Source organism: Pan troglodytes, chromosome 18, assembly GCF_028858775.2.
Source record: "Pan troglodytes isolate AG18354 chromosome 18, NHGRI_mPanTro3-v2.0_pri, whole genome shotgun sequence".
NCBI lineage: Eukaryota > Metazoa > Chordata > Mammalia > Primates > Hominidae > Pan > Pan troglodytes.
The window spans coordinates 66,286,226-66,311,960 of record NC_072416.2 but is presented as its reverse complement, the minus strand read 5'-3'; the positions used below and the strand labels follow the sequence as shown (position 1 = coordinate 66,311,960).

The window sequence follows — 25,735 nt, the reverse complement described above, 5'->3', positions numbered from 1 at the left end:
AGTCCTAATTACTAGCAGGTTCCATGACACCCACAGGGTGGGTATAACTGAAGTAGCCAGCCCAAACCTGTCAGAGAACTGGCCTTGTCACATTAAATCATGTATGTCTAGGCAGCTCTGGGGCCCCAGGTCCCGTGGGCACCGTTTACATAACTTTTTTCTTTTTTTTTGGAGATGGAGTCTCGCTCTGTCGCCCAGGCTAGAGTGCAATGGCGCAATCTTGGCTCACTGCAACCTCCGCCTCCCGGGTTCAAGCCATTCTCCTGCCTCAGCCTCCCGAGTAGGTGGGACTACAGGTGCCCACCACCACACCCGGCTCAATTTTTGTATTTTTAGTAGAGACGGGATTTCACCGTGTTAGCCAGGATGGTCTCGATCTCCTGACCTCGTGATCCGCCTGCCTCAGCCTCCCAAAGTGCTGGGATTACAGGACTGAGCCACCGCGCCCGGCCTGCATAACTTTTTTAGAAACTAATATACATCCAAGAAATTACAGCAGGAAGCATAAAGGTCAGGAAATTTCTTCTACTAAGAAGTTCCAGGGAGATGGGGATCATAAAACCGGTATATGCAATAAAAATACATCCATGGCCAAATAGGGAAGGAGGACAAGGAGAGGAAGAGAGGAGAAAATCAGGCTGGTGGTTTTCCACACACTTGCCAGGAAAATAAACTCCAGTGTAACGACTTGAATAACGATCTGAGATCAAAGTTGGGAAGCAAAAGCCGTCTGCGCAGCACACATGGGACCTGAGTAATGCAGGCAGCCTGGGCAGGTCCCCAAGAGGCCTCACCGCCACCAAAAAGAGGTGGAACTGATATAAGGAAGTACTTACAGCCTTTCAAGTCTGCTCCTCCCAGATCTGAAATCTGGGAGCAGTTCTGAGAGACAAGCTCCGGATGGCTGGGCACTGAACTGCCGCCCTGCGAGATGAGCTGCCCTGGCTTTTTCCCCTATCAAGGGCAGAGACTGAATTCTTTTTAACTGTGTCACCAAGCCCAGGGCATACAAGAGGTACTCAAAAACGTGTTCGCCGACACCCTGATTCCTATTTATACTGACCATTACACAACATGTTTGCTTAGAGCCCAGCAAAGAATTTTCAGAATGTTTCACGTCTATCTCCCCACATTCAGGAGAGATAGTCACACAAGATGACAGGCTATAGGGACGCTCAAAAGAGCCATAATCACCAGGGGCACGCGGGTTCCCCAGCGCCAGCAGCCCAACGCTCCAGGCTCCAGCACGCCACAAAACCTTGCGGCATTCTCTAAAGTAAAAGGACTGATTTTAAAATGATAATCGTCATTCTTGCGACAGCCCCAGGAAGCCTGGCTCCTGAGGTCCTGAGCCCGCGTCTTTCTTTGCCCCACCGCGGCCGCCACACAGCACAGGTTCTCCGTCCTGCAGTCGGAGGCGCAGTCACAGTCCCACTCAGGGTCACCGTCGCACAGTCTCACGCTCGCGGCGCGGCCCGCGCACTCAGCGTCCCGGTCACCCTCGCACCTGGGGTTTCCCTCTCCACACACACCCCCGGTCTCCCTCACACTCGCCGCGTCGCCAGCACACCCCAAGACTGGCTCCCTCGCGGTCACCATCAGCCTCCGGGGCTCGCACCCATACAGCGTTTCTCCCACACTCGGCCCTCACGCTCGAGGTCCCTCTCTCCTCGTGGCGCCCCACCCTCACCCGCAGCGCCTCTCGCGCGGCCCCGATCGGCCAGCCCCGCGCTGTTTCTGGGCCGCATCCCGCTCCCGACGGCGGCAGCGAAGACCCACAGGGTTCGGCTCCCACAGAACGCGGCCCAGCCCCGGCCCCGCTCCCGGCGCGCCCGCCCATGGCCCAGCCCGTTACCTCCCAGTGGCCCGGCGCCGCCAGGATGCTCGGTCGCGCCGCCGCCGCCGCGGCAGCTCAGGCCCCGCCCCGCCACGTCACCCGCCGCCGGATCGCGACAGCGCGCGCCGCGTCGGGACACAGTTCCGTGCGGGGCCAGCTGGCGGCGGCGCTTCCGGGCCCCCGTGGCCGCCACGGCCTGGCCGGTACGGGGTCCGCCGGCCCAGAACGTGAGCGTGGACGCCAGACAGCCCCCAGCTGCCTCGTCAGGGCTCGAGCAGCCCGTGAACTGGGCCCGGCCACGCTCGCCGCCCTGGAGTTAGATGGGGCCTCCGAGGGCGTCCACACCGGACATTCCCGCGGGGAGCTCTCATCGGCCCCCGCACCCCGTTCCTATCTCGCACTTGACCTGGGCCCGACGCCCAGGGCGCCCCCTACAGCTCACACAGGGATCCAAACGGCCTCCGCCACTCGCAGTCTAGGAACCCCAGGAAGACACACACTCTGGGGACTTGTCCAAACACACGCACAGCTCAGACTCGTAGCCCTTGAGGCCCCCGCACCCACAAAGAAACTGCAGGCTCCCTTTGCCAACCCCAGGCCTCCCTGGGGCTCTGTCCTCATCTTCCCAAGAGGGCTGCCACCCCTCTTGGGGGAGCTGCACCTCCTGCCCCTTTCCCCTCCCTCTGTTTGCTCCTCCATCTTTCTCTCGAGTTCCTTTTCCTCTGGTGGCTCTGGGGCTCTCTGTCTAGAGCCTCCTGACCTCATGGGCACCTGAGCCCTCCTCCGAAATTTCCTGTCCACACCTCAAGCACTGACTTTCTCCAGGGCCCTGGAATCTTTTCCCCCAGCCTTATGACCACCAGTGCACGTCCTCTGGTTCCAGACCATACCCAAGACCCTGCTCCCTGCCACCCAGTGACAGGGACCCAGCCACAGATGGGTAGCACCTCAGACCCTTCCTCCCCACTCCTCCCACGGCCTATACCTCGTTTTCTTCTCTCCAGCCACAACGGCTTCCCAATCCCTATCTTGCTCCCCTTAACCCATCTCCACAGAGTAGGGGATGCTCCTAAAATACAGATTGCGATGACTTTGTATCTCCCCTGCCTAAAACCCTTCCATTCTCCTCTCTGCAGGCCTGGGATGACAATACTTGAGGAACCCTCGCTGGTGCTGCCCTCCTGCCCTCTGCTTGGAACCCCTCCCCTAAGTGTCAGTGAGTGGACGTATATATTTGGATCAATCGAGTTGCACCCTTTGCCTCCCAGATCAGTTCCTCCGGCCTCCCTGGGTGAGCAGAAGGACAGCTCTGGACACTTGTGTCAGCACCCAGCCCACTTGTCCCTGCCACAGCTTCATATAAGGTATGCCGGCTCAGCCGGGCCTGGTGGCTCACGCCTGTAATCCTACAACTTTGGGAGGCTGAGGCAGGCAGATCACCTGAGGTCAGGAGTTCGAGACCAGCCTGACCAACATGGAGAAACCCCGTCTCTACTAAAAATACAAAATTAGCCGAGTGTGGTGGCACATGCCTGTAATCGCAGCTACTCAGGAGGCTGAGGCAGGAGAATCGCTTTAACCCAGGAGGCAGAGGTTGCAGTAAGCCGAGATCGCACCATTGCACTCCAGCCTGGGCAATAAGAGCGAAAGTCCATCTCAAAAAAAAAAAAAAAAAAAAAAACACCATATGCCAGCTCCCTCTGGCTTTGCAGTCTCACACCCAGTTACGTAGCCCATCAGCTGAAAGCCCCATGTACACCACACCCTGAATCAGATGTTCTCCAACACCATCAGTGTTCCTCAGGACCACCCTGCAGGATACATTTATTTGTAACCATTCTTTTCCTTTGCTTTTAGAGATCTTGCTGTTGCCCAGGCTGCAGTGCAATGGCTATTCACAGGTGTGATCATAGCTCACTGCAGCCTCGAACTCCTGGTTTCAAGCGATCTTCCTGCCTCAGCTTCCTACTTGGGACTACAGATTTATTTCATCTTTTTTTTTTTTTTTTTTTTTTTGAGATGTATCTCGCTCTGTCTTGCTCAGGCTGGAGTGCAGTGGTGCCATCTTGGCTCACTGCAGCCTCCGCCTCCCAGGTTCCAGTGATTCTCCTGTCTCGGCCTCCAGAGTAGCTAGGACTACAAGGCATGTGCCACCACACCTGACTAATTTTGTATTTTTAGTAGATATGGGGTTTCACCATGTTGGCCAGGCTGGTCTTGAACTCCTGACCTCATGTGACCCACCCTCCTTGGCCTCCCAAAGTGCTGGGCTCACAGGCGTGAACCATGGTGCCCGGCCTATTTCACCTTTAGAGATAAAGTCTTGCCCAGGCTGGTCTCAAACTCCTGGGCTCAAGCGATCCTCCCACCTTAGCCTCCTGAGTAGGTGGAACTATAAGCGTGAGCCAATGCACCCAGATGTCCCCATTCTTTGGATGAGGAAACTGAGGGTCAGGAGGCTCCCCAGACAACTTGGCTGGAGCTAGTAGAGCTGAGATTTGAACCCTAGTATGCTGATCCTAAAGCCTCCTCTGATTCCATGCCCTTTCTCTCTGCAGCTATGAAACTGAGGGTGATGGTGAAGCTAAAATGGGTCAGGGATGAGTGGGGTGCCATGAGTAGGGGGGTGTCAGGGCCAAGCAGGGAGTCAGGTTGGGCAGGGCCTGGGGTGAAGTTCCCTTTCATGTTGTCATCCTTTTACTGAGGCCAGAGCTGCAGCTGGACCCCAGTATTTTTACCACAGGCATTTTTACCCCCCCTCTGGGTCACCTCGTCCTTCCAGGTTTGGCTAACAGGTGGTTCAGTGAGAGGGTTCAGGGCGCCCTCTTGTGGCCCCTGGTGTATCAAAGTCTGGTGCCCCAGCTTGTGGGGCTGAGTTAAGACAGAACTGGGTACCGGCTGGGCTCTGGACTACAAAATTCAGGCTGGGACCCTATCCCCTATCCATGTTTCCCTGGCTCTGTCTCTGTTTCTGTCTTTGTCCATACCAGTCTCAGCCTAGTAGTCTCTTTTCCTCCCTTGATCTCTCTCATCTGTACCTCCCCAGGGGTACAGATGGCAGGCTGATGAGCTGAAGATGCAAAGAAGGGTGGCATCCTAAAAAGAACTCTAGGTTCAAAGGATGCTGACACTTGCAAGCTGAGGGAGGACAGAGGCTGGGAAGGAGGGTGTAGCCAGGGTGACCTGCAGGACTGTCCTTGCTCCCAGCTCCTGGGTGGCATGTGGGGCCTGCTGACCAGGCAGGAGCAGGGGGAGGACAGGACCCCATTTCCACAGGAATGTTTCAGGTTCTGGTTCTTAGTCCCAGGAAGGGAACTGGATTCCAGGAGAGAGGACAGGAGGATGAGGTCCACAGAAGGGCACAGGAACCATGCTTTGATGCTGAGACAACCTGTCAAGGCTCCTGTAAAGGCCCAGCCCCTAATTTCCTGCCTCTCTAGCCACCTTGTACCTCCACCACCTCCCTCCCCTCATGCTCAGAGCAGAATGTAGGCCAGGGCACCTTACAGCATCCAGAGTACTTTTATTGCCAGAATCCAGATACAGCCTGCTCAGAGCCCCATGTGGGGCCACTCAAGAACAAGGGGAGACAGATGCCAGGCATGTATGCAACAGAGAAAATCCAGCTGCACAGAAACCCTGTGGGAGAGCAGCTCAGTCCGGCCTGAAGGCGTCTTTGGGAACCCCACCTAGAGGCTGTACCCTTTTCTCGGCCTGTGGCCAGTCACCCACTTAGAGCCTACTGCCATGAAGGCAGCCCTGACTCTCCATGCCTGCTGCCACAGGGAGATCCATGGAGCACCCTGGGGCAGACAGAAAGCCCCTAGGGGGGCCTCAGGGGACCCCTGGCTCTCTCAGGGTCCCATTCAAGTTTCTGGGCTAGTCCCAGCACTAAGCTGGGTGCTGGCCAGGGTGGATAGGAGCCCCATCCTCAGTCCTGTGCTGACCCACTTGGTACTAGTGAGACCCTAGGGCAGGGTGGCAGTGTGATGGTGGGGTTAGCAAGAGGTGCGGCTCAGGGAAGCTGCGAGCAGCCTTGGCTGCTTCCTTGGATTCCCTTTCTCCATAGGTTCCCAGAAGGCCATGGCTCCAACCCCTGCTCTCATCCTTGGAACCACAGTCCCAGGGTGAAGGGAGGCAGCTTCAGTCCTGGGGCCAACAGCACATCTGAGGAAATCAGGGCCCCTGGAACACAGCCTGCGGGACTTGGGGCACATCTGCTGCCCAATCCAGAGCTTGAATGCTCCTGGTGGTAAGGGAGGTAGGAGTGGAGTGAAATGTCCCAGGGCCTGGGAACCATGAAGAATGCAACAAACTGCCCCTGCCTGCAGGAGCTACTAGGCTCACCCAGGAAGCCAGTCAGGCTGGCCACCAGCTAAGCCACAGGGAAGCCAGCAGCTCTAGCTACCCATGACCAGTGGCAGGCCTATCTGTGGCTGGTGTGTGGGAAGGGTCACCCGAGGGGCCAGGAGCCGATCCCTGGGACCTCTGAGTATAGGACCACAGCCCAGTAACATCCCTCATAGGAAGGCTGCGGGGCCAGGGCCCAGTAGGCAAGTATGAAAAGCCCACAGGAGTAGGGGGGACACATGGCCCCAGGCAGGGACTGGGACCAGGGCCCAGCCAGTCCACCCTGTGGAGCCAGTCCTGAGGTCACAGCAGTTCCACCATCAGCAGCATTCTTGCCATCCAGTGTCCCTTGAGTCTAGACTCTCATTTCTTCCTTCTTCACTGCCACAGAGAAAGGATAACAAACAGCACTTCCCCGTGGCAGATGCTTCACAGTCCAAGACTCGGGGCCTTGAATGGTCAGTCACAAACTTTGCAAAACGCGTGGGCCATGACAGCCCCAGAGGCCAACAGCAGGTCCACGGCCGAGCCACAGGAGTCCTGTGGCACAGGAGTCAGGGCCCAAGGAGCACACGTTTCAGATAGGCCAGGGTGGTGGCGTTGGCCAGCATCTCGATGTGCTCGCTGCCTGGCAGCTCCTGCAGCAACACTTGGTGCTCCTGGTGGCTCTGCCAGGCCTGGCACTGCAGGGCACTCTTCAAGTTCACAGTACCATCGCCGTCACCAAAGCAGATTTTAGGGTCACGGTCAGGGAAGCTCTCATAGTAGAAGGAGTCTGGTGTGGGGACGCCAGTGCCATAGAGGCAGTGCAGCTGCACACCAGGTGGCATCGTGGCTTCCACCAGCCCTTCTGTGTCCTGCCGCATGAGCCAGCCATCTTCAAAGCCGATGTCCTGGAAGAACTTGCGGTAGTCCCGCAGTGTGTAGTTGATTGTGGGTGTCTGCACGAACACCTTCTCAGGTGACCATGTGTAGTTGTAGGGCAGCAGCCAGCTGGTGGAGACAGCTGACCGCTGCTGCTCCCGGATCTTCAGGGGCCCGATGACTGGGATCCGGTTGTTGTCTCCTGCAGGGAGAAGGCTCTGGTCAGTCTGTGCTTAGGAATGCCAGCTGGTTGGGCAGCATGTTCACCACCAGGCCCCTGCCAGACCCCAGCCAGGGGCCCAGTCCACAGTCCCGCATCTCTACCCGGTTATCATCATTGTAATCACTGTGACTCCCATCCCTGCCTTGGCTCTTTTTTTTTCTTTTTGAGACAGGGTCTCACTCTGTTGTCCAGGCTGGAGTATAATGGCATGATCACGGCTCACAGCAGCCTCAACCTCTCAGGCTCAACCAATCCTCCCGCCTCAGCCTTCGGAGTAGCTGGGACTACAGGTATGCGCCACCATGCCTCATGCCTGGCAAATTTTTCTTTTTTTTTTTTTTGAAGTAGGGTCTCATTCTGTCACCCAGGCTGGAGTGCAGTGGTACAGTCTTGGCTCACTACAACCTCCACCTCCTGGGTTCAAGTGATCCTCCTATGTCAGCCTCCTGCATAGCTGGAACTACAAGCACGTCCCACCACGCCTGGGCTAAAAATGTTTCCACTTTTTATACAGATGGGGTCTTGCTATGTTGCCCAGTTTGCTTGCCTGGGCTTTTATTGTTTCTCTTTATTTTTGCTACATCTGGGAACCACACATCCAAGCTATGTTTTGTTTCTTTTGCTTTCCTCACCAGGGAGTAAGGCGGCACATACCCACAGGGTGATTTATGATGCTTCCTTGCCTGTAAACTCTACCATCCTCCAAGTGCTGATCAGGCCTGTGGGCACTGACCTAGTCTAAAGTGAGTCAGCAGGTTGGCAACTTGGAGATGACATGTTCTGCTTTCCCTTTTATGACACTGAACTGTGTACCAGTTTTTCTTTTCCTAAGCTCAGGCCAGCGTTCAGCCAGCCGTGGCCTCATTCCACCCACTTGCATGTGCGCTGACCTGGGCAGCCAGGCGTGCTGGAGACAGGGCACGAGGGGAGGCTGCAGATGGAGGTGGAGTCCCTGTACACAGGAATGTGAACAACACAAACACCCGGCAGTCAGGGAGGCCTCCAGGAAGTAAAAGCTGCAACTTGGGAACAGGGGCCTCTGACCTGTTCAGGATCCATGGTCACCCATCACCCCACCCTGTATCTGAAAGCAGGGAGCCTCTCAGACTGACTGTAGGGCCTCAGCTCTGCCTGCTGTGGCCTGGCTGGGGGACCCCTGAGGCAAGGAAAGCCCCTAGGGGTGCACAGACTTCTACCTCCCCGCACCATACCCCCAGTCCTGGACTGCCAAGGCAGGACAGAACAGCTTCCCAGCCTTTGAAACAAAGCTCTAAGGGGACTCACAGAGAAACTCTGAAAGGGGCTGGGGCTACCTGTCTAAACTCAGGGTATGCCCACATCCGTCCCTCCAGGCCCAGGCTAGACCGAAGTGGTGGCTATAATGAGTCCTCACTAAATCTGAGTGTCTTCCAGCCAATTCAGAGTCACTGGGCCTGACCCAATCACAATGCCAGTAGACCAAGCAGGTCAAGCAGTGGCAGGCACTTGAGCTCATGAGATGCTTGGCACAGCCCTGGCTCATAGCTCCCAAAGTGAGGGTCCATAAGCCTCCCCCAAGTCCTAGCAGAGGGAGGAAAGCTCCCTTCTAGAGGAGGAAGCTCTACTCTACAGCTGCAGCTGGTGAGCTGCAACAGTCATGAAAAGACGGGGGAGGAGCCACAAAAGGGGTGGCTTTCCCAATTGCCAGGCAAGCAGGCCCAGCCAGATCTGCACCTGCTTCCTCCCTGTGTTGCCTACAGAGGCTCCATGCTGCCCACAGATGGAGGCGCAACTCATAAATAAAAAACTGTAGTCTAGAGGCCAGGTGCAGTGGCTCATCCTTGTAATCCCAGAACTTTGGGAGGTCAAGGTGGGCAGATCATTTGAGGTCAGGAGTTCAAGACCAGCCTGACCAAAATGGTGAAACCCCATCTCTACTAAAAATACAAAAAAATCTGGCCGGGTGCGGTGGTTCATGCTTGTAATCCCAGCACTTTGGGAGGCTGAGGCAGGCAGATCCTCCTGACTTGAGGTCAGGAGTTAGAGACTAGCCCGGCCAACATAGTGAAACCCAGTCTCTACTAAAAATACAAAAATTAGCCGGGTGTGGTGGTACGCGCCTGTAGTCCCAGTTACCCAGGAGGCTGAGGCAGGAGAATCACTTGAACCTGGAAAGTGGAGGTTGCATGAACCAAAATCACGCTACTGCCCTCCAACCTGGATGGCAGAGTGAGAAAGACCCTGCCTCCAAAAAAAAAAAAAAAAAAAAAATGCTCTAGCCTTCCTCCTCTGCGGTGAAGGTGGGGATGAAGAAGTAAGGATGGGGGTAAGAGGGAGGGATGGCCAGGCACAGTGGCTCACACTTGTAATCCCAGCACTTTGGGAGGCCGAAGCGAGTGGATCATCTGAGGTCAGGAGTTCAAGACCAGCCTGGCCAACATGATGAAACCTCATCTGTACTAAAACACAAAACTTAGCCAGGCATGGTGGCGGGCACCTGTAATCCCAGCTACTCAGGAGGCTGAGGCAGAATCGCTTGAACCCGGGAGGCAGAGGTTGCAGTGAGACAAGATTGCACCACTGCATTCCAGTCTGGGTGACAGAACCAGACTCTGTCTCAAAAAATAAAAATTAAAAAAAAAAGAGGGCTGACCCAAGAGAATAGTCATTGTGGAGACCAAAGCAACTCCATTTTGGATACTAATCCACCATGTTGGCTTCTGATTAACCCCAGATCCAGGAAGGCCACTGAGATTTCCACTTTATCTACTGTTTCTTGTGCACGTACTTACCATAAACCAAAACAGCCTCTGTGTTATCATCCTTCAATGTTCAACACATCGCATCGGAGTCGCCCTTTCCCTACAGAATATAAGCTCTGGGTCTGGGGGCTAATAGTGTGGGGATCCACCATCTTGTCTTGCCACCACCTGAGACACAGATGTGGCTTCTATTCGTATGTCCCTATTAAATGTTTTTCTCTGAGAAACTAGATTTGTCAGCCTCTTTCTTCTTTGGACTTTTAGGGGTAGATTTGCATAGACCCCACACACCGTGGGACAGACACGAGGCATGCTGGCCCAGGAGGACACTTCAGAAGGGAAGAGAGGGCAGAATTCCTGGCAACAGCCCCCCACGCTGGGCCAGGTAGGGTCTTACCTGAAGCCAGGACGCGCAGGGTCTTGGCCACGCCCCCCCAGGGCGCACCCAGTGACACGAAGGCCCGGATATACTTGTCCTTCCAGGCCTGCGGCTGCCGCTGCAGAAAGTAGAGCGTGTACATGTTGCCCATACTGTGGGCAACCAGCACCACGGGGCCCCCATACAGCTGGTACATCTCCTCGATCATCTCGCGGAGGGCCAGGAAGTAGGGCCCGTTTTCATCTGCAGGCCAGAGCCAGGCAGGGGTCAGGTGGGAAGGGTCCTGGAGCCGGAACCACTGAGCTTTTCTTAGGCCAGACACAAGACGAGAGGGGGAGGGGAGGGTGCTCACATTCAAACAGAGTGGTCTGGGTCCCCCCGCCTTCCATGAAGGGAGGAAGCCTTATATTTCTCCCCAGGGCTCACAGGCCCAGAGGTCCCAGGGTGGGAAATGGAGGACAGGATAAGACTGACCAAAGGTGGTGGCTGTGACCACTAGACTGGATGCCAGAGGCCCAGGGACAGGAGACAGCCAAGGACAAGGGGAGAGCCCAAGGCCTGTGGTGCCCATGATCACCTCACCCCTACCTCCCGAGACTTCAGGGAGGGAATGAGAGTGCCTGCTTACTTGGGGCTCGGCGCCAGTCATAGGGAGCCCCTCGGACATCCTCACCCCGTGTGTAGCCCCAGCCCACAAGGCTCTCCACCATGGTGTGGAAATAGGAACCTGTAGACAGAAATACAGAGGATAAGAAAAGATACAGCTAGTGCCGGCCACCTACACTATGCCCAGCATGGAGACTGTGACAGCTAGCAGGTCCCTGGAAGAATGCTACAGGGCTCTGTGCCCACGCTGATCAGAGACAGCTCACAGGCTGTCCCTACAAACCAGCAGAGTTCCTCCAGCTCCAGCTCCAGTCCGGCAGAACCCCCATCCCAGCTCCCGGAGGCCTTGAGTAAGGGCTACATACCCACGCTGCTTTTGCTGGGGTCCAGGAACTCCAGTGAGAAGGTCTTCCCAAAGCCAGGGACACGTACATCCACACCATCAGGAAACTGGGTGGCCCTGGATGTTTTGTTGTAAACCAGCCTGTTGTGAGAGGATATTGAGCCAGTGACCCGGAGGGGACACTGAGCTTGGTGTGTCCCAACAGTGCATCATGTCCTGAGTCATACTCCCTTCTCATGCCCAGGTTTGGTCAGATGGATAGGAGAGACCGAAAAGTAACCAAGCAGGTTGATAAAGCACAGATCACCTGTAATCCCAGCACTTAGGGAGGCTGAGGTGGGAGGATCACTTGAGGTCAGGAGTTTGAAACCAGCCTGGCCAATGTGGTGAAACCCCGTCTCTACTAAAAATACAAAAATTGCCCAGGTGCAGTGGCTCACGCCTGTTAATCCCAGCACTTTGGGAGGCTGAGGCTGGCAGGTCACCTGGGTGAGGAGTTTGAGACCAGCCTGACAAACATGGCGAAACCCCACCTCTACTAAAGATACAAAATCAGCCGGGTGTCGTGGCAGGCGACTGTAATCCCAGCTACTCAGGAGGCTGAGGCAGGAGAATCGCTTGAACCTGTGACGTGGAGGTTGTAGTGAGCTGAGATCACACCATTGCACTCCAGCCTGGGCGACAGAGCAAGACTCTGTCTCAAAAAAAAAATAAAAATAAATAAATAAATAAATAAAAATAAAAAGCACAGATCAGAGTAATTACATCCAAATGAGGACCCCACCAAGGCATACTTACTCCAAACACTGACCCCAGAACCCCTGTCAAAGCAACATTCCCCTCTCCCCCGTGACCCTACTCTAGAATGAGGGTCTTGGACCTGGTTGGGAGAAGGAAGTACCAGTCCTGATTCTGCCGTGAACTTCACACTGGACCCCAAGAGGCAGTCTACCCTCTTTCAGCTTTCCATCGCTCCATCTCCTTGCATCCAGCTCCTGCCAGCCCAACGTATCCCAGGTGAAGGAGGTGGTGAGTGCAGTACACAACAGAACCAGACAGGGGCCGGGTGCAGTGGCTGACACCTGTAGTTCCAACAATTTGCAAGGCCAAGGTGGGAGGAATGCTTGAGGCCAGGAGTTCAAGGCCAGCCTGGGCAATACAGTGAGGCCTTGTTGCTACTAAAAATAAAAAATTAGCCAGGCATGGTGGTGCAGGCCTGTGGTCCCAGCTACTTGGAAGGCTGAGGCAGGAGGATGACTTGCACCTGGGATATTGAGGCTGCAGTGAGCCGTGATCATGCCACTGCACACCAGCCTGGGCAGCAAAGTAAGACCCTGTCTCAAAAAAAAAAAACAAAAAAAAACCACACTAGGCCAGGCACAGGGGCTCACGCCTATAATCTCAGCACTTTGGAAGGCTGAGGCACGTGGATCACTTGAGGTTAGGAGTTCGAGACCAGCCTGGCCAACAGGGTGAAACCCCATCTCTACTAAAAACACAAAAATTAACCAGGCATGGTGACGTGTACCTGTAATCCCAGTTATCGGGAGTCTGAGGCAGGAGAAGTGCTTGAGCCTGGGAGGCAGAGGTGTAGTGAGCCGAGATTGCGCCACTGCACTCCAGCCTGGGCAATAAGAGCGAAACTCTGTCTCAAAAAAACAAACAAACAAACAAAAACAAACCCTAGAAAGGCACCATGCCTCAGGGCTGCTGTATGGGTGGGTAGGCAGGTAGGAGAAGGAGCAAGGCCCAGAGAAATGATGGGAGCTGGTGGGGAGAGACAGGAGGAAGGCCTTGTGTGGCCCCAGGTAGGTATAATTGGGTCCCACTTCCTCTGCGCATTGGACACAGCAGCCAGCCAACCTCCAAACACATCCTCCATGGAGGAAGGGAATGAACCATGCTCCTATGACCTCCCAGTACCCCAGGGCTGTATCAACTGTCAGACTGCAGCCACAAGGCTCAGGGCTTGCCCAGCAAATTCCTAAGCGCCATGACATAGGACATGGACCACCAGCTACTGACTTAAGATCCCTAACAGCCCTTTCTTACTTTTCTTTCTTCTTCTTTTTTGAGACAGGGTCTCACTCTGTTGCCCAGGCTGCAGCACAGTGAGGAGATCATAGCTCACTGTAGCCATAACCTCTTGGGCTCAAGTGATCCTCTTACCTCACCCTCCTGAACAGCTAGGCAGGCACCACCAGGTCTGGCTAATTTATTTATTTATTTGTTTATTTATTTTGTAGGGACAGGGCCACGCTATGTGCTCATGCTGGTCTCAAACTCCTGGGCTCAAGCGATCCTCCTGCCTTAGCCTCCCAAAGTGCTGGGATTATAGGTGTGAGCCACCGCACCCAGCCTATTAGTTTTCTAGAACTGTGTAATAAATTACCACAGACTCAGCAGCTTCTAACACCACACACGTCATCTCATAGTTTCTGTAGCTGCAGTGCCAAACAGAACCAGACAGGACAGACCCCGCCTCAGGGCTCAGTACACAGCTGCTGCACCATCTCCTGTGGGAAGAGGGTTGTCAAGGCCTGAAGAAATGACAGGAACAGGGTGATGGGCCAGGGGAGACACCTTATACCAGGAGAAAAGCCTTGTGCCTCTGTGCGAGGCCGGGAACCTTGCTCTGGCCTCGCCACACACTGAAGAAGCAAATGTGCCCCCAAAACACAGGAATCTGGAGTTTCTGGTGGTCCTGAGTCCCACTTGCCCACTTAGATATCAGCCACTGAAGCTGACAGGATCCCCACAACTGACCCAGATAACAGGTCCTGGAGGCCCATTCTCTCCAGGGCAATTTGTAGATTATCCCAATGACCACACAGCAAAGTAGCTTGTTGCTACTAAAAATAAATTATCAAACAGCAAAATGCAGAAAACTGTTCTGGAAAGCCAAAGCAGTTCTGCGCTGGGTGAAAATCTAAACGGGTCAGAGAAGCAGTGAAGGCAGACAGGCCCCTCTTGGTATCAGCTGGCACCTCCAACTGGCAGCACCTGAGGCTGTGTCCCCAGTATAAAAATAGAAATGCACATCAACAGCCCAGAAATAACCCCGGTCACACAACACACAGAGGAGGAAGGAGTCATCAAAACGGGCATCACAAACAGCCGGCAGGCCAGGGCACCTGGAGGAGCAGCTAGCGGGTCTCTGGGAAAAAACCTTTTTTTTTTTTTTTTTTTTTTTTGAGACAGTCTCGCTCTGTCACCCAGGCTAGAGTGTAGTGCCCCGATCTCTGCTCACTGCAACCTCTGCCTCCCAGGTTCAAGTGATTCTCCTGTCTCAGCCTCCCGAGTAGCTGGGATCACGGGCGTGTGCCACCACGCCCAGCTAATTTTTGTATTTTTGTATTTTCTTTTTTTTTTTTTTTTTTTTTTGAGATGGAGTCTTGTACTGTCACCTGGGCTGGAGTACAATGGCACGATCTCAGCTCACTGCAACTTCCACCACCCAGGTTCAAGCGTTTCTCCTGCCTCAGCCTCCTGACTAGCTGGGATTACAGGCGTGAGCCACCATGCCCGGCCTTAATTTTTGCATTTTTAGTAGAGACAGGGTTTCACTGTGTTGGCCGGGCTAGTCTCGAACTCCTGACCTCATGATCTGCCCACCTCAGCCTCCCAAAGTGCTGGGATTACAGGCATGAGCCACCGCACCCGACCAGGAAAAACTTTTAATTTGGGAGACTCCATTCAGCTCAAACATTTATCGGGCGCCAACTGTGTTTCTGGTTCTACTGCTATAAGGATAAAACAGACACACACTCCCTCCCTTCACGGAACTCAGCCTGGGAGGGAACCTCAGCTCAACGCCACACATTCTGGGTTTGAATTCTGATTCTACCACTTATTAGCTGAGTGAGCACAGTCGATTTTGTAACCTCATTGAGCCTCCAGATTTTGCAGTTGTAAAGCAGGTTTAAAAACCACCTGTTGGCAAGTAACACTGGTGAAAAAGAAAACAGCACCTATTTCAAAATGGGGTTGCTGTAAGACTAACTGAAAGAAAGTATATAAAATGTACAGTGCCTGTGCAATTTGGGGAAACATGCCTGCAGACAAATTCGGGCACGTGATGATGTTTAGAGGAAGCAAGCATGGGGCCTGGGAGGAGAGGCAAACTGCTCTGGGGAGTCAAAAGGGACATGTCACAAAGGGACCAGGGTCAGGTTTTTGTTGTTTTGAGACAGGGTCTTGCTCTGCCACCCAGGCTGGGTACAGTGGTCTGCTCACAGCAACCTCTGCTTCCCTGGCTCAAGCAATTCTCCTGCCTCAGCCCCCTAAGTAGCTGGGACTACAGGTGCATGCCACCATGCCCAGCTAATTTTTTTGTATTTTTGGTAGAGATGGGGTTTCACCAAGTTGCCCAGGCTGGTCTTCAACTCCTGAGCTCAGGTGATCTGACTGCCTCAGCCTCCCAAAGTGATGGGATTATAGCAGAGCCACCATGCCTGGCCTAGGGTCATGTTTTAAAGAGTGAATGGGGCTGGGCGTGGTGGCTTACGCCTGTAATCTCAGCACTTTGGGAGGCTGAGGCAGGCGGATCACAAGGTCAGTAGATGGAGACCATCCTGGCTAACACGGTGAAAGCCTGTCTCTACTAAAAAATACAAAAAATTAGCCGGGCACTGTGGTGGGCGCCTGTGGTCCCAGCTACTCGGGAGGCTGAGGCAGAAGAATGGCGTGAACCCGGGAGGCAGAGCTTGCAGTGAGCCGAGATAGCGCCACTGCACCCAGCCTGGGCGACAGAGCAAGACTAGGCTGTCTCAAAAAATACAAGTTAAAAAAAAAAAAAGAATTGTGAGCCGAGATCGCGCCATTGCACTCCAGCCTGGGCAATAAGAGCAAAACTCCGTCTCCAAAAAAAAAAAAAAAAAAAAAATGAATGGAAGCCATTTATCAGGCAAAGGGTATAGAAATAGATTCCAGGCCAAAAGAACAGCAGGTACAAAGACATGGCATGTCCCAAGAAGAATAAGCAGCTGGAGAGGTAGGGGAGGCCGAGGCACAGACAAGGAAAGGGGTGGGGGCCATGCCAAGGCTCTGAATAGGGGCTGGGACACAGAAATTTTGTGTAGGCAGGCGTGGTGGCTCATGCCTGTAATCCCAGCACTTTGGGAGTCCAAGGTGGGCAGAACACTTGAGCTCAGGAGTTCAAGACCAGCATGGCCAACATGGTGAAACACCATCTCCACTAAAAATACAAAAAATTAGCCAGGCATGGTGGCGGGCACCTGTAATCCCAGCTACTTGGGAGGCTGAGGCACAAGAATCGCTTGAACCTGGGAGACGGAGGTTGCAGTGAGCTGAGATGGCGCCAGCCTGAGTGACACAGCAAGACTCCATCCCAAAATAAAAGAAAAAAAAAATTGTGTGTAGGCATGAGAGGCCAGGGCTGGAGAGTAGAGGAACAAGGGCAGCAGGAAGGGAAAGTTAGTTCTGCCTGGGAGTGCAGAGGTGGTACCAACCAGACCAGACCAGACCGAGGACCTGGGGAAGGAGAGAGGTCAGTGACCTCGAGATGAGGATAGAAGGAACAGACTCTGGAGGCCTCTCAGGCACTGTTGGTGAGCAGCACCCCCCTCTGTGTGCCCCAGCCCCCACCTGATATTGTCAATCCAGCAGTCAATGATGACAGGCAGCAGCAGTTCCAGGTTCAGCCAGATTGTGAAGTAGCTTTCGGTCTTCTTGGAGCAGAGGTAGTGCACCACTGTCGGCTTGTCCAGCTTGGCTTCCAGTTGGTTACCCAAATCACCAGGGACTGCAGGGGGCACAGGACATGTGTGAGCCCTCAGCCCGGCAGGTTCAAGACTCCCAAGAACTTTGATGTCTGCAGCAGACCCCCTGAAGAGCCACAGATAATATGGCAGACCTGTGCAGTTCCACATCTCAAATTAAAGCACAGTGCTGGTGGCAGGAAATTCAGAGAGCAGGGACCTTGACCCAAAGGCCAGGGAACCATCTTTGTGCAGAAAAGCTGCTACTGCTGTGTGGTGCAGAGATGCCTGTTGGGGGCTTGGGAGAGGCCTGACATGTTTGGGGAAGGGCCCTAACATTGTCTCCAACTCCAGATAAAGTAAGTCTCCTGGATTTTCACTGGAACATCCTCCTGGGCCATTCAGATTATTGGAAGGGGGTTCAGGGTGAAGTCACTCCCCACACTAGGCCTCAGTTTCCGTATCTGTTAAATGAGATCTTGATCTGAATCACCCCCAGCAAACACAGACACACCTCTACACATGGTTTCTATGGTTAATGGACCCCGATGGGAGCTCTGCCTGGGAGGAGGGGCTTGGAGACCCCTTTGCATTCCAGAACCTCCAAAGTTTGGCCAAGGCCCTGTCATTAGATATATACCTTCGAGGCAGGGCGCAGGGGCTCATGCCTGTAATCCCAGCACTTTGGGAGGCCGAGGTGAGTGGATCACTTGCGGTCAGGAGTTCAAGACCAGCTTGGCCAATGTGGTGAAAGCCCATCTCTACTAAAAATACAAAAAATTACCTTGGTGTGGTGGCACACACCTGTAATCCCAGCTACTCAGGAGGCTAAGACAGGAGAATTGCTTGAACTCGGGAGGCAGAGGTTGCAGTGAGCCAAAATCGTGCCATTGCCCTCCAGCCTGGGTGACAGAGCAAGACCCGGTCTCAAAAAAAAAAAAAAGATATATACCCTGGAGGCTTGAACCCAAAAGTCTTCCACCCATAGCTATCCCAGGCTACATAGAAGACAGGGCCCTGTTCGCCCTGAGAGAGGAAGAAGGAAACAGAACAGAGCCCTGGGCCACTCAGCTAAAATTCAACCAGACAAAGTATGCAGGACAGGCTGGTGGGAGGGAAATGAACAGAAACACAGCTGAGAGAAGCTTACATTGGCACCCGCCAGCCTACCAAGGGCCCAGGCCTTACTAAAGGCCAGAGTCCAGTAAGGTGCCAGAGAGCAGATCATCTGGAGGGCCCTAGCATGGCTGGGAGCCCGTATTGGAAACAGCCACCCTGAACCAGCACCATTATCACCACAGTCCAGGCCCTAGGGTGACTTCTCTCCATCCCAGCCATCCTATTCAGTGTACTCAGAACTCTGGGGCCCTGGTGACACCCAAATCCCTCCCCACTGCGTCAAAGCCCTTCACAGTCTCGTTACTCCCATTGACCTTTCGGGCCTCACCTGCCCCCACATGCCATGCTCTCGCCACTTCCCAAACACATCCCCGTTTAGGGTCCATGATCATTGAGTGAAAAACCAGCACTTGGCTCTCCTGGACATTCACTGGGAACTGACCGTAAATCCACCCTGAACAGGGCGTGCCCTCCCTGGGCACCATCCCAGTGTCTTCAGGGTGCCATGAGAGGCAGGGGTGGCACATGCCTTCACCTCCCTTCATGGTATGGGTGCAGAGGGAAGGAGTCCCTGTCATGACAGCCTCTGGATGACATGCCTGTGGACTGGGCAGGGCAGGGCAGAGACCCTGGTCACTGTCTCTACCAAAGGGGAAATGGTAAAAGAGGAAGTCACCAGATCTGCTTTGCTCAGATGCTCCTTACCCTGGTCAGGCTGTGTGGCCCCTAAAAATAGCAGTGGCCACTTCCTGAGCCCATCTGCGCCTGGAACTAGGAAAAGAGCCATCCACATGCCTTTCACCTCAAGTAACACTGGGAGGGGACAGCCTTACTATTTCCACTTAACAGATGGGGAGACTGAGGCTGCAAGAGGTGGAAATGGCCTTGCCTATGGTCCCTTCCCCTTGCCCAGGGTCTTCTGTATCACATCGCTGGTCTCTCTTTCCTCCACCACCATTTCAGGATCCACCAGTAGAGGATTCTGATCTTCTGACAGTCAAGGTCAGATCCCTGCTCTGTGCCCAGGAGCTGCTTATCCAACTGCCCACCGTGAGGTCTCCCAGGGCTAAGGCCAGCAGCCTCACTCCCTGAGAAGCTGGGCATGTTAGGACTCCTGCTGCTCTGTGATTCTGGGTGGGGTCTGAGGCTCTTCTGCTGTGACCAAGGATAAACAGACTGACTGAATTGATGAGTGCGGTTAGCATCAATCCAGGCAAAATGGCTGTGTGCCATTTTGTGTGCCACAGACCACATGCTTCCTAATGCCACGCCCCTCAGACTTAGAACTCTGCAGGCCAACCCAGGACTCCCTGAGGCCCTCAAGATAAAGTTCAGATGACCCAACCAGTCACAAGTCCTGTGCAGTCCACTCCTCCTGTGACTCGATCCCAGGCAGCCTGAGATGCTCACGTCTCTCCCCGACCCATTACTCTCTCCTGGCCTTAGCTCCAGCTATATACTCCAGGAAGCCTTACTTGACACCCACCCATCCAGGCTGGGTTGGTGGATTCTCTGTGCTTGCCCCACACAGACTTCCTCTCTGGGGATCACTGTTATTCCTATCCTGCAAGCTTTGGGGAGGCAGGGCCAAGTCTGCCCAAATCCCATGGTGAACCTGGGCCTAGTATCCCCCTGGAGCTTTTCCTGGCTAGGAACTCCTGGTGGGGCCTGCCTGGCACCACCCTACCTGCCAACTCTACCCTTCTGTGATTTGCATCGTCCCCATTTAAAGTACTCTCAGCAGAAAGAGCATGGAGATCATGCTGCACTAGACTCCACGTGTAATTCATGCCTCAGATGCCTCTGCTTTCAGGAATCCTGGCTGGCCACGGACACACCAACTCTGGATGGGAGTGACGGCCTCAATGAGGCACCCAAGGCCCCCCAGACAGAGGTCTCATGCCTGCCCATCCCTGCAAGGAAATACAGTGGCCGTTGTAGAGTTGCCAGGGTTGTGATCAAGGAGCGGGGTGGGCAGGGGAGGTCACCGAGCCTCCACATAGTCTAGTCCAAGCATGTGTGGCAGGGTAAGAGTACAAGCATGTTGCCTGACACAGGTTCATGGCCATTGTCCCAACCCTTTCCCCTGACTTCAGTTGTCTTCAGTTTCCCTTAGGCCTTTTCCCTCAGGCAATGCCACACATCTGATAAGTTGTGGGAGTTGGTGGCCAGCTAGGACAGCAATCCTTTCCCTAAGGAGGTTCCTTTCAGCAATGCCTTCTGGCATATGTGGCATTGGAGGGGTCGAGGGTGACAGCCTCCTAGCCAGGCCCAGGTCGATGCAGAAGTCAACTCAGGAGCCACTCTACACACCCCCACCATCCCTCAGGAGTGGGGCTGAAGTACCTGTCTTTCCAGCTTAAAAATGGGATAAGGGGAGGCAAGGCTTGGGAATGATGCGGACAGGTGGAACTATGAATAACCAGATGGTAACTCTCCCACTCACCCCCATTTTCTACCAGGACAGGAGGTGGGGAGCTGACCACACCCGCGCCCAGCATGGCGGGAGGTGAGCCGGCAGATCTAGATCACCTAAGTGACAAGACAGATACCAATACGCTCCCCCATTTCGTGACTGGAACAGAAGCAGACCAGGAAGGCAGCCCCGCCCGCGGCCCGTCCCGCCCGACCGACAGATCCACCACGAGACCCGTGCCTCACCCAGCACCACTGGGGGGTGACGTCCGGCCAGGAGCGCTGGGTCCGCGAGCAGCATTAGCAGCAGCAAGAGGAACAGGAGGCCATCCGGGAGCAGCCCCACACGGTAGGGGCGGAGGTGGAGGCCCATGGTGTACGACGGTCGCCGCAGGTCCGGGATGCAGGTTCAGCTCTCTGGGCTCTCGCCTAGGCAGGGGCGGTGGCGACGCGCTTAACCCCGCCGCCCGCATCCCCCGCATCCCCCCGGCCAATCAGGGCCCGCCTCCCGCAAATGGCTGGCCAATAGGGACTCGCCGCCATATACGCCCCTCCCAGTCGGAGGTCGCCGCCCCGCCCTTGCCCAACCCCCTGCTTCCTGGACCACGCTGAGCGCCGAGCGCATCGATGGATCGAGGTATCGCCTGGCTCCGGGCTGTCAGTCGCCCACCCGGGAACCCAGCTCGCTGCTGCTGTACCCCGCCCAGCCCTGGGTACCCGAAATCCACGCTGCGCAGCTCTCACTTGGCGACCCCCTGACCTGGAGGATCTGGAACGGACAAGACCGGGAGAGGATAAGGGGTGCAGCGCTCGCCGCTGCTGAGCGACCCCGGTTAAAGCAAGAAGAGAGGAAGTGAGTCCCGGACAGTTCTTGGGCCTCAGGTGACCAGGAGCTGACCAGGACCTTTGTGCAGCCCCCACACCAATTCTTAGCACACCCTGCCCCGAGGGCACCTGGGTTCGGCCAGTCAGCCCCTGTAACTCTGCCCCGGGGTTACAGATGCGGGGGGAACCGGGAGAGGCCAGGTCAGCACGTTCAGTTCCCAAGAGAGGGGTTAATCTGTTCGTTTTAGGGGCGCAGAGTGCAGCGTCACCCCGCCAGTCCGGGCAGTTCGGGCGCGGCGTTGGGAGTGGGCTTGAGTCTCGACCCTGCGCCATGGGCCATCTGCAAGTTCCCCTGCAGAGCAGGAGAGGCATCGGGGGCTCGTGATCCCCCTCCACTCTCGCAAACCTGGGGAACCAGAGAGGACATGGACTCCCTGCGCCAGGAAGCAGGGGCGAACAGAGTGGGCAAAGACCTGACAGCTGGTTATATGCCAGCACCATAGGTCACTGTGGGACAGAGGGACGAGAGTATTTGGGAAATAGAGGTCTTGATCCTCCACACACCCACCCCTTCGAAGGGGCAGCTGCACCCTGGTCATCCCACCTGGTCCCAAGAAATTTGTCCTGCCCCTTCCTTCCTTCTTCTTGGTAAGCAGCTGACCTGGCTATGAAGCCACTATCTTGCCCTGCCCTTCTTGAGTTCTTATAGTGAAACATGTTGGTGACTGGGCTACCACCACCCTCCCTCTTTCTTTTTTCTTTTTCTTTCTTTTTTTTTTTTTTTTTTTTTGAGACAGAGTTTCGCTCTTGTTGCCCAGGCTGGAGTGCAATGGTGCAATCTTGGCTCACCGTAACCTCCGTCTCCCGGGTTCAAGCAATTCTCCTGCCTCAGCCTCCCGAGTAGCTGGGATTGCAGGCATGCGCCACCACCCTGGCTAATTTTGTATTTTTAGTAGAGACTGGGTTTCTCCATGTTAGTCAGGCTGGTCTTGAACTCCCAACCTCAGGTGATCCACCTGCCTCGGCCTCCCAAAGTGCTGGGATTACAGGCGTGAGCTACTGCGCCCGGCCCCTTTTTCTTTTCTTTCCTTTTTTTTTTTTTTTTTTTTTTGAGAAAGGGTCTCTCTGTCACCCAAGTGCAGTGGCGCAATCACGGCTCACTGCATCCTTGACCTCTCAGGCTCAAGCAATCCTTCCCACCTCAGCCTCCTGAGTAGCTGGGACTACAAGTGTACACCCCCAAGCTGAGCTAGTTTTTTATTTTTTGTAGAGTTGGGGTCTCACTATGTTGCCCAGGCCAGTCTTGAACTCCTGGCCTTAAGTGATCCACCTGCCTCAGCCTCCCAAAGTGCTGAGATTACAGATGTGTGCCACTGTGACCAGCCCCACCCTCTCTTAAGGTCCAGCCATCTCCTGCTAAGGCCCTGGCTCAGAACTCCCACTCCCAAAGCCCCTGCCTCCCTCACCTTCACCCGTGACCCAACAGAAGATCAGTGAAGACCCATCTGGTGAAAACCCAGCGTGGGAGACCATAGAGACTCTTCTGCAGGCCTAGGGACGGGCAGAAGTCCAGTCAAAGGTTATGTGGAGGAAGGGAAGGATCAAGAGGTGCTGGGCCACCTTGGACTCTGGCCACAGTCTAAATGTCTTGCCAGCCCAGCAGCATCCGGTGACCATGGGCCCCTGGAAGGGTAGCCCTGTCCTCAAGAGGGGTTCCTTGGTGCTTCAACCCCACAGGCCCTGCATGTGTTAGGAACCACAGCCATTAGGGGCAGGATGGCAAGGCCTGGTCAGCAATGACCCATGCTGGCACTGTGGAGAAGGGTCAGAAAGTGAGGGTCCTCCCTTTTCACAATGACTCTGCCATCCACCTGATCCCCCAGGCTGCAGACTTGGCATCATCCTGAGCTCTGGATGCTTCCATGCTTCTCAGAACCACAACTCAGGTGGTCATAAGGGCTTGCCACTCCCCAAACCACACTACCCTATTCCCACAACAGCCTCGTCACTGATGTCCCAATGCACGCCCTCGTTCCTGTGGGTCGTTCTCCACATGCCAGGCTGACACCATTTTTTTTTTTTTTTTGAGACGGAGTTTTGCTCTGTCACCCAGGCTGGAGAGCAGTGGCGTGATCCCGGCTCACTGCAACCTCTGCCTCCTGGGTTCAAGCGATTCTCCTGCCTCAGCCTCCTGAATAGCTGGGATTACAGGCACCCGCCACCACGCCCAGCTAATTTTTGTATTTTTTAGTAGAGACGGGATTTCGCCATGTTGGCCAGGCTGGTCTTGAACTCCTGACCTCAGGTGATCCGCCCACCTAGGTCTCCCAAAGTGCTGGGATTACAGGTATGAGCCATCACACCCGGCCCCGATTTTTTTTTTTTTATCTTGCTCAAATTGTATGGTTTGCCCTACAAACCATAAATTCTCATTAGATGGGTTTTATTTAATCCTATATATCGGAACTTACTTTGCAATCTGACTCTGGCATAACATTAGGTGACAAGAAAGTCAAAATATTCCAAAACAATGTTTCTTTGCCATACTTTGAAATGGTCCTGCAAAACTGTCCTTTGTGGAGGAAATTTTGCATCTGTAAAGAATCTCTATTAACATAGCTAGATTTTCTTCCAGGCCCTCCCAAACCTGAAGAGATTAAGAGTTTAGCACCTTTCACAGGTCTGAATAGGGCCGGGCGCAGTGGTTCACGCCTGTAATCCCAACACTTTGGGAGGCCGAGGTGGGTGGATCCCCTGAGGTCAGGAGATTGAGACTAGCCTAGCCAATAAGGCGAAACCCATCTCTATAAAAATAGAAAAATTAGCTGGCCGTGGTGGCGGGCACATGTAGTCCCAGCTACTCGGGAGGCTGAGGCAGGAGAATCACTTGAACCTGGGAGGCGGAGGTTGCAGTGAGCCAAGATCATGTCACTGCACTCCAGCCTGGGAGACAGAGCAAGACTCCATCCAAAAAAAGCGTCCAGGCCGGGCATGGTGGCTCACACCTGTAATCCCAGCACTTTGGGAGGCCGAGGCGGGCGGATCATGAGGTCAGGAGATCGAGACCATCCTGGCTAACACAATGAAACCCTGTCTCCACTAAAAATACGAAAAATTAGCCAGGCATGGTGGCAGGTGCCTGTAGTCCCAGCTACTCGGGAGGCTGAGGCAGGAGAATGGCGTGAACCTGGGAGGCGGAGCTTGCAGCGAGCCGAGATCGCGCCACTGCATGCTAGCCTGGGTGACAGAACGAGACTCTTGTCTCAAAAAAAAAAAAAAAGTGTCCAACTATTTTACAGAGTTTGACTCTTTTCATCAACAGAATAAATCCAGAGACTGAGGAGCCAGTCTAGTTGTGCTATCTTCCTTGGGTGAGCACACAGCCAACACCCTTCGCCCCTCCTGCTACCTGGCCCTTTGCACTCCCTCTCACTGGCCTAAGCTCCAAGCTCCCCTACCTGAACTAGGTGGATCCCGGGCTTGAGGCAACCAAACTAAGCCCAGGGCTTTCGGGCTGATTTGGTGGCCAGAGCTGAGTCCATTTAGAGGCCGGTGGAATCTCCCTAAAGCTCATGGCTCAGCAGTCCCCCATTCCTCTGCAGCCAGTCTCCCTGCAGCCCCGAGATGCCTAACACTGATCCAGCCACAACAGAACCCTGGAGGCAAAGGGCCCAGAACAGAGATCATGCCACTGCACTCCAGCCTGGGTGACAGAGGGAAACTCCGTTTCAATAAAATTTTAAAAAATAAAATATAAAATAAAAGGCCGGGCATGGTGGCTCACACCTGTAATCCTAGCACTTTGGGAGGCCGAGGTGGGCATATTGCCTGCGCAATGTGGCGAAACCCTGTCTCTACTAAAAATACAAAAAATTAGCCAGGCGTGGTGGTGTGGGCCTGTAATCTCAGCTACTTAGGAGGCTGAGGCACAAGAATCACTTGAACCTGGGAGGTGGAGGTTGCAGTGAGCCGAGATTGTGCCATTGCACTCCAGCCTGGGTGACAGAATGAGACTCTGTCTCAAAAATAAATAAAAATAAAATAAGCCGGGCGTGGTGGCTCACGCCTGTAATCCCAGCACTTTGGGAGGCAGAGGCGGGCGGATCACGAGGTCAGGAGTTCGAGACCAGGCTGACCAACATGGTGAAACCCTATCTGTACTAGAAATACAAAAATTAGCTAGGCGTGGTGTTGCGTGCCTGTAATCCCACTACTCAGGAGGCTGAGGCAGGAGAATCGCTTGAACCCGGGAGGCGGAGGTTGCAGAGAGCCAAAATCGTGCCACTGCACTCCAGCCTGGGCGACAGAGCAAG

At 54.5% G+C, this 25,735-nt stretch overlaps 2 protein-coding genes and 1 long non-coding RNA gene across 13 annotated transcripts in view; 1 reads left to right on the top strand and 2 right to left on the bottom strand.

Annotated features, from left to right (window-relative positions):
- Positions 1-2,245, bottom strand: part of SLC7A6 (solute carrier family 7 member 6) — a 36,583-nt gene extending 34,338 nt beyond the window's left edge. For 2 of the 10 annotated variants that reach the window (XR_010152395.1, XM_063797319.1), the window contains exon 1: positions 1,691-1,871. The gene's annotated coding sequence lies outside the window, so the exon portion shown is untranslated. Of the gene's footprint in view, positions 1-836 lie in introns of all 10 variants that reach the window. The other 8 variants (XR_010152393.1, XM_063797316.1, XR_010152394.1 and 5 more) reach the window with 7 other exon arrangements.
- Positions 2,238-10,246, top strand: LOC134808758 (uncharacterized). The gene is made up of 4 exons (XR_010152397.1): positions 2,238-3,201; positions 3,695-6,089; positions 7,447-7,564; positions 9,988-10,246. It is a non-coding gene; the product is annotated as an uncharacterized LOC134808758 (long non-coding RNA).
- Positions 5,341-21,100, bottom strand: PLA2G15 (phospholipase A2 group XV). 2 transcript variants are annotated; one of them, XM_001167383.7, is made up of 6 exons: positions 20,844-21,100; positions 16,951-17,107; positions 11,366-11,484; positions 11,023-11,121; positions 10,413-10,637; positions 5,341-7,253 (listed from the first exon to the last, which is right to left on the bottom strand). In XM_001167383.7, exons 1-6 carry the CDS (start codon positions 20,968-20,970, stop codon positions 6,742-6,744), a joined length of 1,239 nt encoding a protein of 412 aa, XP_001167383.1. In that variant the 5' UTR covers positions 20,971-21,100; the 3' UTR covers positions 5,341-6,741. The 2 variants fall into 2 exon arrangements, with proteins under 2 accessions (XP_001167383.1, XP_054525463.1); XM_054669488.2 differs by having other exon boundaries at positions 10,413-10,512; positions 20,844-21,089.
- Between the last annotated feature and the right edge of the window lie 4,635 nt (positions 21,101-25,735).

What these genes read in the sequence shown, in the direction of transcription:
- PLA2G15 (XM_001167383.7), bottom strand. Translation starts at nt 20,970, where the DNA reads ATGGGCCTCCACCTCCGCCCCTACCGTGTGGGGCTGCTCCCGGATGGC. An exon ending in TGACTGGCGCCGAGCCCCAA is followed by an intron (nt 10,638 to 11,022) that starts GTAAGCAGGCAC and finishes TCTGGCCTGCAG; the next exon opens with ATGAAAACGGGCCCTACTTC. An exon ending in CCTGCGCGTCCTGGCTTCAG is followed by an intron (nt 7,254 to 10,412) that starts GTAAGACCCTAC and finishes TTCTCCCTGCAG; the next exon opens with GAGACAACAACCGGATCCCA.